The sequence below is a fragment of the Manis javanica genome, chromosome X (genome assembly GCF_040802235.1).
Source record: "Manis javanica isolate MJ-LG chromosome X, MJ_LKY, whole genome shotgun sequence".
NCBI classification, from domain to species: Eukaryota; Metazoa; Chordata; class Mammalia; order Pholidota; family Manidae; genus Manis; species Manis javanica.
In genome coordinates, this window is record NC_133174.1 from 108,536,924 (window position 1) to 108,550,228 (window position 13,305).

The 13,305-nt window shown below is 35.5% G+C and overlaps 1 protein-coding gene across 6 annotated transcripts in view; it reads left to right on the forward strand.

Annotated features, from left to right (window-relative positions):
- KLHL13 (kelch like family member 13) overlaps window positions 1-12,830 on the forward strand; it is a 203,595-nt gene extending 190,765 nt beyond the window's left edge. For all 6 annotated transcript variants that reach the window (XM_037004865.2, XM_037004866.2, XM_017656621.3 and 3 more), the window contains 2 exons: window positions 9,031-9,144; window positions 11,304-12,830. In XM_037004865.2, the coding sequence (XP_036860760.1) occupies window positions 9,031-9,144; window positions 11,304-11,791 (602 nt within the window). In that variant the 3' untranslated portion in view covers window positions 11,792-12,830. The remainder of the gene's footprint in view (window positions 1-9,030; window positions 9,145-11,303) is intronic.
- The last annotated feature ends 475 nt before the right edge of the window (window positions 12,831-13,305 follow it).

A 13,305-nucleotide genomic window follows, 5' to 3' on the forward strand; every position in this document is an offset into this window, starting at 1 on the left:
ACTACAAAGTATATTCTGCTAACTTAAATTCTAACAGGATCTGGACAGAAGTTTGGCATATGTCCTTATTTTCCATTTCTAAAAGCCTGCATAATATTTTACTGAACAGGTTAAAAATCGTTCCTTACTGAGGACTGACTTTCATTCTTTTTTACATGATGTGTTACCTATCAGCATCCACGTAGTAAGATAATTTTCTTTATTGGTTAAATGTACAAAGTTTAGTATCATCCAAAGTATATTTATGGTATGATAATCTGTGGCTATTAGTTTTAAAAATCATTCTCTCTTAGTGAAATACTAGTTTTCCTCACTGTAAACTGACCTGATTAACTTTATTTGATGGTCACTTTTTTGTCTTCCTAATCTAAGATTGGCCATAGTACAGCTAACATTAAGCAATACTTTGGCTACATAAATTAACTCTAATTTTGTTATTTATACCATGTCTTACAGATCTCTCATTACCATTCTTGTTTGGCCTTTTTTCCACCCCTCTTCTTTATTCTCTGTTAGAAACAGGGTTCTTGCAGTGACCAGTATTTCAGGTTCCATAATGCTTGGGAAGTTTGAAATATTAGCATTGGCTCTGGAAAAATTCAGAAATATTATCAGAATCTTTTTCTTTAGTATTCTAAACAATAAATGGTAGTTGAATGGATTTGGGAATAAGCTATTTATTATAAACAAAAAGATCTCTTGGTTCTTATACTTTCAAGCTTCTCAAGCCCTTTCTTGTTAGTGACATGGTCTGAATATTACTGATCTTTCCTACGCACAGGTTTTTTTCTCTTCATTGTCACAATGTTATTTTTTTCAGACCAGGCTTTCAAGATTGTTAGACTAGGTGTCATGATCATGAACCACATGGGTTTCCCAGTATAGTTTAATAGTCAGATTTCTAAAAGCACTAGAGGCATTAGTACCCTTTGCGTAGAATTGTCATTTCAGGTCTCCTTAGTCAACTCAGCCACACTATTTTCATGTTATTGTACCATGTGAAATTTATGTTATCTGGAAATACCCAGAAGATGCAAGTAGTGACTTGGCACTTTCTTAGAAACACTGTTCTGATAAAATCATCTTTACGAGTTTATAAATTACAGGCCATCAATCCTGACAGTCAGTGGCCATTCTGAAACTTCTTTCCTTAAAGGAAATAGCTCCATTTTTCACTCAGTGCTTGCTTATTGATGATATCACCCCTGTTAATATGCAGCTATGTATTAAGTTTTCAATACTTTATCCCTAATATTGACTAGAGGCTTTATTCTTCTAAACATTTATGATCTTCAGACCAAGGAGAGTCATACATAAAACCAAGAAGCTAGAGGGTTCTTTTTCCCAACAAACCCCACTCCATTTGAGCTCTTCATGTTGTACTTAATTGGGAACAAGAAGTAGACCTACCCCACTGGGCAAGTGGCTGGCTTCCTTACTCATAACCTTCAGAAATAAACCCTTCCTTCTCCTATTTAAAACAGCCTTCTCTGTTCCAGTTTGAAGGGAAAAAGAAACAGGACAAGCATGCTTTTCATGAAGTATTCCTAAATTCTTAATAACTGATTAATTATATTGAGGCTTTAAAAATCACAGTCTCCCAGAACTTAAACCTAAGGGTAATGACTTAAATATTCTAAAAAAATATTACCCCTCTGGATGGTAAATATAGGCCCATTTTAATCTTAATTCATAAACTGCATTTTTCACAAATAGATGAATGAATATAATATGGACACAAACCCTCAATACCAAGAAGCAACTGTAATTCCATTTAAAGGCCAATGATGCTTCTTTCCCTTTGAAATTATCTATTATAATCTATGAGTGAGTAAAATTTTATAAAAAATGATTGCTTTCTCAACAATTAGCATACCCAACAAGTCCAGTCTCTACTAAATATTTTTTAAATTATATTTTAATGTGGATAATTAAAGAAAACAACACTATGAATGCCCATGTACTCATCTGCCAGAATTAAGACTGCTAATATTTGTCATATTTGCTTCAAAATATATATATTTTTAATTTTGACAAAATCTACAATTACAGAAAGAACATTATGTTTACTAGGTTCCCCCCTTCACCAAGACCCCCCACATACCCCTTCACAGTCACTGTCCATCTGTGTAGTAAGATTCTGTAAAATCACTATTTGTCTTCTCAGTGTTGCACAGCCCTCCCGTGCCCCCCACGCACTATACATGCTAATCGTAATGCCCTCTTTCTTTTTCCCTGCCCTTATCCCTCCCTTCCCACCCATTGTCCCCAGTCCCTTTCCTTTGGTAACTATTAGTCTATTCTTGGGTTCTGTGACTCTGCTGCTGTTTTGTTCCTTCAGTTTTCCTTTGTTCTTATACTCTACATATGAGTGAAATCATTTGGTACTTGTCCTTCTCTGCCTGGCTTATTTCACTGAGCATGATACCTGCTAGCTCCATCCATGTTGTTGCGAATGGTAGGATCTATTTTTTTCTTATGGCTGCGTAATATTCCATTGTGTATATGTACCACATCTTCTTTATCCATTCATCTACTGATGGACATTTAGGTTGCTTCCATATCTTGGCTTTTGTAACAGTGCAGTGATAAACATAGGGGTGCATCTGTCTTTTTCAAACTGGAGTGCTGCATTCTTAGGGTAAATTCCTAGAAGTGGAATTCCTGGGTCAAATGGTATTTCTATTTTGAGCATTCTGAGGAACCTCCATGCTGCTTTCCACAATGGTTGAACTAGTTTACATTCCCACCACAACCTCACCAACATTTGTTGTTGTTTGTCTTTTTGATGATGGCCATCCTTACTGGTGTGAGGTGATATCTCATTGTGGTTTTAATTTGCATTTCTCTGATGATTAGTGATGTGGAGCATCTTTTCATGTGCCTGTTGGCCATCTGGATTTCTTCTTTAGAGAACTGTCTATTCAGCTCCTCTGCCCATTTTTTAATTGGATTATTTGCTTTTTGTTTGTTGAGGCGTGTGAGCTCTTTATATATTTTGGATGTCAATCCTTTATTGGATCTGTCATTTATGAATATGTTCTCCCTTACTGTAGGATACCTTTTTGTTCTATTGATGGTGTCCTTTGCTGTACAGAAGCTTTTTAGCTTGATATAGTCCCACTTGTTCATTTTTGCCTTTGTTTCCCTTGCTCAGGGAGATAATGTTCATGAAGAGGTCACTCATGTTTATGTCCATGATATTTTTGCCTATGTTTTTTTCTAAGAGTTTTATGGTTTCATGACTTACATTCAGGTCTTTGATCCATTTGGAGTTTACTTTTGTATATGGGGTTAGATAGTGATCCAGTTTCATTCTCTTACATGTAGCTGTCCAGTTTTGCCAGCACCATCTGTTGAAGAGACTGTCATTTCCCCATTGTATGTCCATGGCTCCTTTATCGTATATTAATTGGCCATATATGTTTGGGTTAATGTCTGGAGTCTCTATTCTGTTCCACTGGTCTGTGGCTCTGTTCTTGTGCCAATACCAAATTGTCTTGATTACTGTGGCTTTGTAGTAGAGCTTGAAGTTGGGGAGTGAGATCCCCTATACTAAATATTTTAAGTTAAAATATATTTGAAGGTTTTTTTAAAATCATGTGACTGACTTAAGTGTAATCAAATTGAGAGTTTTGATTCCAGGAGAAGCTTCAGGCCAAAAAGAGTCATTGCATGAAACCAAGAAGCAAGAGGCTTTTTTTTCTTTTCCTGACCCAGCCCACCCCTTTGAGTTCCTCCTATTTTAGGAGCAAGTAGACTCTCTATATTGTTGATGGAAACAAACCCTACGTAACTGGCCCTGATTACCTTGTAAAAAAAATAACAATGACTTCTTCTGAATTTGATCCATTAATAATGTTTCTCTGTATAAGTAAGAAAAGTATATGTATCTGTTGGCTTTTCCAGTTTTCTTGCCCCACCCCCCTTTTTTTCACAGAATAACAGATTTTGGTTCTAAGGAAACTCTTGCTTCTACTTCTGAGTGTTCCAGCCAAAGGCTGGGTCTTTAAACATTAGTCCTTCTCTAATGGACTCGCCCCACATGCACACACGGACATCTGTTGTATTAAGTGAACATTCCCATCTTAACTGATTATGTTGACATATTAATATGCCTGTATAAACAGGGAAGAGAATAGGAATGGGTGGCAGGAAGGGGGGATTGATGGGAGAGTCATTTAACAATTTAACAGGTTCATTAGTACCAGCACATCATTTATTCTTCATACATACTATAACCACTGCCTACATATAATTATGAAAAGAAAGCAGTGGCAGTATTTGCAAAGCATTTTAGATCAGTTTAATGCATTTGGCCTTTTAAAATCTTTTCATGGAGTCTATGGACCTAAGCCCAAAGCCTGTCAAAAAGATACTACCAGTGTGTGTGTGTGAGCCTGGGTGGGGTATTGCTGAAATGTAACTTCTTAGAAATGCTGCTTTCCTTTGACACCAGGTACAATGGGAAACTATGGAAAGCTTAGAGTAGCTGTCACTTAAGTGAAAAAGGAGTCAGTTATTTCTAGCATCTTTCAAAATTATGTCATATAAGAAATTGATCTTCCATTGAGGTTTTCTATATTGAAGAGAAATATGACAGCTCATATACTTTCACTTCAGTTAAATATTAATAATTCAAACTTTCAAATAATGAAATAACTTACATAAATTGCATTAGATTTTTCAAATAAATATATAATAAAGTTTCTTATATTTATAATATACCTCCATATCCCTTAATGGGTTTGTAGTATTCTTCATTAAGGAACATGTCACCATCTGTCACTTTTGGGTTCTACAGACCATGTCCCTCTCTGTAAGAGAGGCAAAATATCATGGACATAAACATGAGTGACCTCTTCATGAACATTATCTCCCTGAGCAAGGGAAACAAAGGCAAAAATGAACAAGTGGGACTATATCAAGCTAAAAAGCTTCTGTACAGCAAGCCATTGTTCAAATGGTTATCTTCAGGCCTGATCTCTTTCCTAATATCAAAGAACAAGTAGATTCTATATCATCCTTTGGGACCAATTCTGCACACTAATGGAATCAGCTGAGAAAATAGGCCTTCCTGATGAGATTTCTGAAATAACCAACCTAAGTATAATTCTTCAATTGGAGAAGGTCTCTAATTTAAGTACCAAGCACCAGACTACCAAAGATGATTCTCTAGAATAGGGATCAGCAAACTTCTGGAAAGGGTCAGAAGTAAATATCTTTGGCTTTGCAGGTCATAGAATCTCTGTCCCAACAAATCAACTTCACGGTTGTATTGCAAAAGCAACTTCAGACAACGTAGAAACAAATATATGAGGCTGTGCTCCAATAAAGCTTTAAGTATGAACACTGAATTTTGAGTTCCATGTAATTTTTGTATGTCACCAAATCTTCCTTTGATTTTTTCCAATTCCTTAAAAATGTAAAAACCATTTATATTTTTAATTGTGGGGCATACAAAAGCAGGGGGCATACTGGCTTTGGCTTCAGGGCTGTAGTTTGACCCCTGCTCTAGGTTTTACCAGTTACCTCATTACCATTCTTACCTCTCACAGGCTGTGATGAACTGCTTTGTGGCTACAACTCCTTGCCTGGCATCATCCCTTGCTTCCCTCCCTGTCTCAGGGTTGTTGGCCCTAACCTATATCCTGCTGCCTTGCTAATATGGAAAATAGAAATAAGGGCATGTATATACACTTTCAGTTAGGTGTATTCTATTTTAAAACTAAATACTATTGGTTTTGCTAGTAACAACTGCAGTTCTGCATGGAGAAAGTCTAAACATTGACAGTAAAGATTAAATGATTAGGAAAGCTAAAGGAGATGGATTATTTAGCTCAAAGAAGACAAGTTTAGGGCTGATGAACTATTACATAGTTATTATATTACTGGTGGTTAATAAGCATCTTACACTTAGGAGCTCCTACATGAGAAAGTATAGATAGATTCTTTTAGCCTCTATTAGGGAAGAACATTACAGTTAACTCACTAACAGAAGAACAGCATTATCTTTGTACATAAGAAAATCTTAATAATCATAGAGTGAATAGCTACCCAACTTACTAGCTCCACTATAAAAAGAATAAGAGGAAACTAATGAAAACTGTAACAGAACACATTGAATTAGACATAAGGAGAGACTGTTAGATTCTAGAAATTCCAAAGTTCAAGGCAGAGTTCTTAATTAAAAAAAGCATAGGACTATAGTAAAACCTATCTTTGACATCAGATAGATGGAAAAGATGATCTCTGGAAGTCTTTTAAAATCCTTTCACTGGCAAGAGGTGTGATAAGGCTACTTTCTTTTATCAGCTAAAACCCTACCATTATTACTTTGCTGATGCCAACTACCAATCAATATACTAGATCCTGTGTAAGTGGAGAGAGAGAGATAATAATGTTCATTGAGTAGGATTCTCCTTGTCAATTAGGTGAAACTCATGCTAAGGGCAGATGGAAATGAACATTAAAGAAAACATCCAGTGAGTGGAAATAGTCAAAAACAGTACAGGAGTAAAGAGTTTTAGCTTGTTATTAATTGTGGAAATAGCCTTTATTTGGGGGAGAGATTTTGCAGGATCTTGCTACTTAATGTAAGGTAGTAGAAGAAATAAAATCAGGAAGAGCCCAAGCCTGAAGCAATGAACAAAACTAATAAGAGATTAGATCAAAATGAGAATTGTAAAAGCCTTTGAAATAAGACTGAAAATTAAAAGCTAAAGGAGCCCAGTAAAGGGATATGAGAGGTGACATAATATTGGTGTTGTTCGAGGAGAAATAAGTACTTCACATGGTGAATTTGATGAAGAAATGAAATTCTTGGAGTAGAAAGTCTCTTTCACTCAATCTCTCTCTCTGGATTTGCCTGCTCTCACATTATTTTTTGTTAAATAGGAAATCTTGTTTGAAGGATGATTCATCAGTTAGGACTGCATTTGGCTGCAAGCAGCTAAACCTTATTCCTGTGGCTTGATCACATAACCCCAGTCAGTAGACTCTGGCTTCCATTTCGTTACCTAGAACAATATCCTATGGTCAACTCGAGCTTCAGGGGAACCTGCTAATTTCAATTTTATTTTGATTTTGTCACAGCGCTTCCTTGAGCAGTGTTAGGGTTATGTTAGTAAGAAAAAAGCAAGGTTAGGGAGGCAAGAAATTGGGTTAACAACTGACAGTGTCTACAATAAATAGTATAAATTTTTCAAGTCAAGTCTTGATTTTGTGCTTTTGACCAGAGTCCTTGTAATGATCCTATTTCTTTCTGCCTTTTAAAAAAGGATCACACTAAAGGGAACACTAATGTACTGTTGGTGGGAATATAAATTGGTGCAGCCACTATCTAAGACAGTATGGAGGTTCCTTAAAAAAATTAAAACTAAAAATACCATAAGACCCAGTAATTTCATTGGGAATTTACCTAAATAAAACAAAATCACTAATCTAGAAAGATACATTTACCTCTATATTTATTGCAGCATTATTTACAGTAGCCAAGATATGTAAGCAACCTAATGTCCATCAACAGATGAATGGATAAAGAAGATGTGATATATATGTATGTGTACACACATACACACACACACACACACACACACACACACACACACACACGGGAGTATTACTCAGCCATAAAAAAGAATGAAATCTTGCCATTCACAGCAACATGGATGGACTTACAGGGTATTATGCTAAGTGAAATAAGTCAGATACAGAAAGGCAAATAGTTTATGATTTCACTTATATGTGGAAAAGAGAAAACAAAACAAACAGAAATAAATATAAATACAGAGAACAAACTAGTTGTTGCTGGGGGTGATGGGCAAAATAGATGAAGCTGATAAAGAGGTAGAAACTTCCAATTATAAAATAAATAAGTCATGGAGATGAAAAGTGCAGCATAGAGAATATAGTCAATAATATTATAACAACTTTGTATGGTGGCAGATGGTAACTACACTTATCATGTTGAGTATTTTGTAATGTATATAAATGTCAAATCACCTCGTTGTACACCTGAAAGTAATATAATATTGTATATCAACTACACTTCAATAAAAAAAATTTTAAATGCCAGGTAAAGAACAAACAAAAAGACCACATTTTCTTTTTTTCTCTTTTTTTTAAATAAAGGTATCATTGGCATACAATCTTATGAAGGTTGCACATGAGCAACATTGTGGTTACAACATTCACCCATACCATCAAGTCCCCCCAACCCCACTGCAGTCATTAGAGTCACTTCTTGAAAAATACATTTTCTATCTGTCTGGGCTGTCATTGTTCTGTTTTTGAGGTTATAACAGATTGATATTTAAATAAGTTGAGGTCACTTCTCCAAAATACTTTGTGTTAACGATGATAAATTTATTACTGAGAGAAAGTACCTCTAATAAAAACTTTACTTCATATTATGCCGCCAGTCATCTGCAAGTAAGAGCAGTACTGGCTGCAACAGTATTGGGTTTATAGAAACCATTGGCTTTAATGTATAAATGTCGAAAAATTATCATTAGTATCCATTTTGTAGTCTGGATATAAAGTAAAGCAGTAGGTAGGCATCAGAATGTATATATGCAGTGTGTATACTTTCATTCCCAACTTAAAATTTTGCTTCATATCTATTAACTTTTGTTTCAGATATGGTGGATGAACATGGGGGCCTAGAACTAAGTGTTTTTCTTCCTTGTGATTTTTTTTCTCATCTTCTATTCCACATTTTTAGAGCAAAGAAATGAGAGAAGTGTCAAATTATAAAGCTATACCTAGATGCTAAAAGAAAAGAAATCCTAGAGATTTCTGCAGTGACAGAAATGTGTTAGGTTATTACATTATCTAGGCTAATGTAACATGTATTAATGGTTCATATGATTAATATAATCTCAATATTTAATATAAGAGACCCCTACAGAATATCACATAACTATAATAGATATGTTTTGGTTATTTGAGTATTATTACTGTTCCACCTAAAAGGAAAAATAATTTTTAAATTTGAAATCATTAATAATTTTCAATTTTTTTTAACAGCTACAGTAGAATGTTACAATCCAAGAACAAATGAGTGGACCTACGTTGCAAAAATGAATGAACCCCACTATGGCCATGCTGGAACTGTGTATGGAGGTGTAATGTACATTTCAGGTAAACAATTATAATGTGAATGCACTTAATACATAAACTTTTAACTATACCACCATCTTTCCATAGAGTGTTGATAAAAATAATCCAAAGAAGTGGATAATCAAAATATAATTTATGTTGAATTTTGAAGATATTTGTGTGTATTCATTTAGTATTATTTAAGTTCGTAAAATTAGTGGCAAAGCAATCCTGCTATAAATACCTAACTTTGAAGAAATTGGAGTGTTCAACTTCTCCAGCTTGCCTTTCAGTCCCCATACTCTGTACTCTAATAAACGCTATACTCTAATAACCACCATTCATATTCTCTATGGCAGTACATAATTCATTTCTATTTTAAATTTAGCTAAACTCTATGAGGAAGTATAGCATTATATAACATATAAGCTCTACTGTGCATGAAACTTGCTACTGATATATGCATAATAATGTTCATTCTCTCATTAGTGCAACCTATGTGTTTCCCTTTCCCTTAGCATTATAATGGTATTCTACTATGATGTCATTGCATGACTGTTTCTGTGTTGATTACCTTTATTTTGGCCATGTGTACATATATTTTTCTAATAAAAAATTCTGAAATGGCTACTGTTTGTTCACTCCAGTCTGTACAGTTGTCCCAGTAACAACTTTCATTCTAAAATTATTGTGTTCAAATCATCCTTGTAAGGAACTTGGAAAGGCATCTTATTTTAATGTAATGTCCACCCCTGCTATTGAAGTTTTACTTTGTTAGGCAGGATCTTATTCATCCCTGGCACAATCTTGCTTTCACAGTTTTTCCCCCTTTTGAGGGCCTGCCAGTGCCAGGCCAGCAGTTACATTATTAGAGAACAAAGGTGTGAGTCTCTGAACACTGCCTTATGAAACCTATGATCAAGAAGGATCAGTTAAAGGCCTGTAACGTGTGATTGGCAGGTTTCTGGAGTTAAATTTATGAGCAACTATAGGACATCATATATTGAAAGAACCATCCAGAAATCATATGCTCCACTAATCAATGATTTATACCATCTACCTAATTTGTGTATATAGAAGCTATGCCATTATAATGAGAGCTCCAAATCTTCTGAGAAAAAAATGACATCCAAATTGCTCTAGTCGTGCTTTGGCATCACTGCGATATACTGCACAAATAACCTTCCTAATCAAGAGTATGGCAGGAGCCATACCTGATTTTAAAGTCAAAGAATACTGTTTTGCTTTCTGAGAATTCTGTAAAGTATAGAAAAAATATTAAAAAGCAGAAAGGAAAAAAACAAACAAACAGTGATTGCCATCTGGCCACCAGGTAGTGGAGCTTTGATATGGCTGAAAAGTAGTTCAGTTCTCTCCCTAATCTGCAGAACATACAGACTGATACTTTCTTTCATTGGAGAGACTGATTTATATGTGATCTCTTAGATTTTTAATGCACTTTGTATTAAGATCACTTAGATTCTTAATTCACTTTGTAGATGACATGGACTCAATAAATCAAGTAAATGACTGCACATACTAAATGCCACATATATTCTGCATTCTACTTGTTAGCTTTTTAAATGTCCATGCTGATAGAAGATGACATTACCCACCCTCACTCCATCCACCAAAAACTCTACAAAAGCAAACAATTCTGAATATTTTTGGAAGCTTACAGGTTTGCCCAACACTTCCAACTCTTTCAAAGCATTTTGGCTTATTTCACTTCATAGTGACAGTACTACTAAGATAACTAGAGTAGATGCTCTGATCTGGCAAGTGAGGAAACGGGCACCTAGAAATTAAAGCACCCAGCCCCGTGCTCTGTGCCCAGAGGGTACCCACTAAAAAACAGTAGGAATGAGTGTTGCTTTGTAGTTGAGATATACTGCAGACCCAACTCTAAAAGTGGCAAAAATATTTTTTCATTTAGTAAAGACTCTTAAATCCCACAGTTCTCTGTTAAGGGAGTCATTGCAATAATATGAGCTAGGTTTTTGTTTCTTAAGAAGATGAAAATGTTTTCCTTACTTTTAATACAAAGAAGGTACTTGTAGAAGACAGACATTTATAAAAGCACTATTGGTAAGTTATAAGATGTCATAATATGTGGCTAGATATTTATTATCTAGGAAATCTTTACTTTTGCCTTTTTATAATAATTTGTTTAGCTCATGTCTGTTATTTTCATTCTGCAGGAGGAATTACTCATGATACTTTCCAAAAGGAGCTCATGTGCTTTGACCCTGATACTGACAAATGGATCCAGAAGGCGCCGATGACCACTGTCAGAGGTCTGCATTGCATGTGCACGGTGGGAGAAAGGCTCTATGTCATTGGTGGCAATCACTTCAGAGGAACAAGTGATTATGATGATGTCCTAAGCTGTGAATACTACTCACCTATCCTTGACCAGTGGACCCCCATTGCTGCCATGTTAAGAGGGCAGAGTGATGTTGGGGTTGCTGTCTTTGAAAATAAAATCTATGTGGTTGGTGGGTATTCCTGGAATAATCGTTGTATGGTAGAAATAGTGCAGAAATATGATCCAGATAAAGATGAATGGCATAAGGTTTTTGATCTCCCAGAGTCCCTGGGTGGCATCCGGGCTTGCACACTCACGGTATTTCCACCGGAAGAAACCACACCATCACCTTCTAGAGAGTCCCCTCTTTCGGCACCCTAAGATTCATCTGTGCCACCAAGATGCTGTAGTCCTATCTTTGCAATGTGTCCTGGATTCTCTTCTTTTTCCACCCCACCCTTAAGTAGTGTATGTTAGGATTAGCCTCCAGTAATTGATATGAATATTGGAAAAAAAGACAACATTGATGTTCTTTGTGCTGTTTGTTTGGCTTAGAGTGTTTATAAAGTGGTAACAAAACCATTCTGGAAGTGTAGCCCATTGAAGCTGATGTTTAACCTACAGAAAACAACAACAACAACAAGGTATTGTCTATAAAAAATGTTTTTTATAGGTGGATTATAGTAAACGTACAAGTGTGATAACTAGGCTTCAAAGTACAAAGTTTTCCTTTCATCCTTGACTGTAAGGTGTCAAAGGGAGGCAGCCTGCTCCAACAGGAAACAATAGACAAAAGGTTGCCAACTCGCATGAGCTACCTCCCTCTTCTCATAAAGTATTTTTGACATATCTGTCAACCTACCCATCTGCGTGGGTGCATCGAGAACATAAAAAGTTTCTTAGACACACAGGAGAAATAATCACTGAAGTTCTTCAGTTTTAATTTTAAAACACCAGCATGACCCCTCTGCTTATAAACAAGGGTTTGGAGTTTCTACGGTGTGTATAAACACATATACATATATATCAAATTCAAAATTTTAAAAATTAAGTGGCATGGCAAATCAATGTGAAAAAATTTTTAAGACATGTTTTCCAAAAAGCAGCTTCTATTAAGATGGGAATTCAGTATGCATAGACTGAGTGTACATATGTAGAATCATACTGAATTTAGATGGATAAAGGCTAGAAATTTTGAGCAATTAAATTTGTCACTTGACCTGATTTTTCCTTCCAAAACTAATCGACACTTCTCCTTTGCTGTTGAGGTAACTTACGTATTATACGTATTCTGTGTACTCTCAGTTCATAAGGTTATTTAGCACAAAGTAAAGCAGCCTCACCTGGTGAGCTGCTTTTGCTCAGTGAATTCAACTTCCATGTTTTATCTTTTTTGTTCAATAAAAAACATTTAATGTCATTTTGGTCTGAGGCATCCCATTATTGTCTGATTTGACTTTCATTAATTATCCTTTTTTCTTTTTGGTATGGCAAGATGCAAGCGATCAGAACTTGGAACAGCTTGGATTAATGAATATTAATGACTTTCATTCAAGGAAAAAAAAAATTTGACCAAGTCGAACTTCATTGGTCAAAACTCATTGTTGGTTGTCTTGGAGTTAGTTTGTGGAAGATGCTAACTGGCCTCTCTTCATCCCCACAGAAGAACTGTCAGAGATGATAAACCGTAAGAGCAGTTAAATTTCTGAGGTCAGTTTCCCTGATCTTCAAGAGATCCATCTTGCCTCATGAGACGGAATTGTGTTCTTGACCTAGTATAGTAAATGAAAAATGTTTTCGTAAAAAATTGCTTGAGAATTGGTATGGCCATGTGCACAGTCTTTCTTATTTTATCTGCAAATGACCAGATTAAATCTGAACCAAAACTTTTGAGC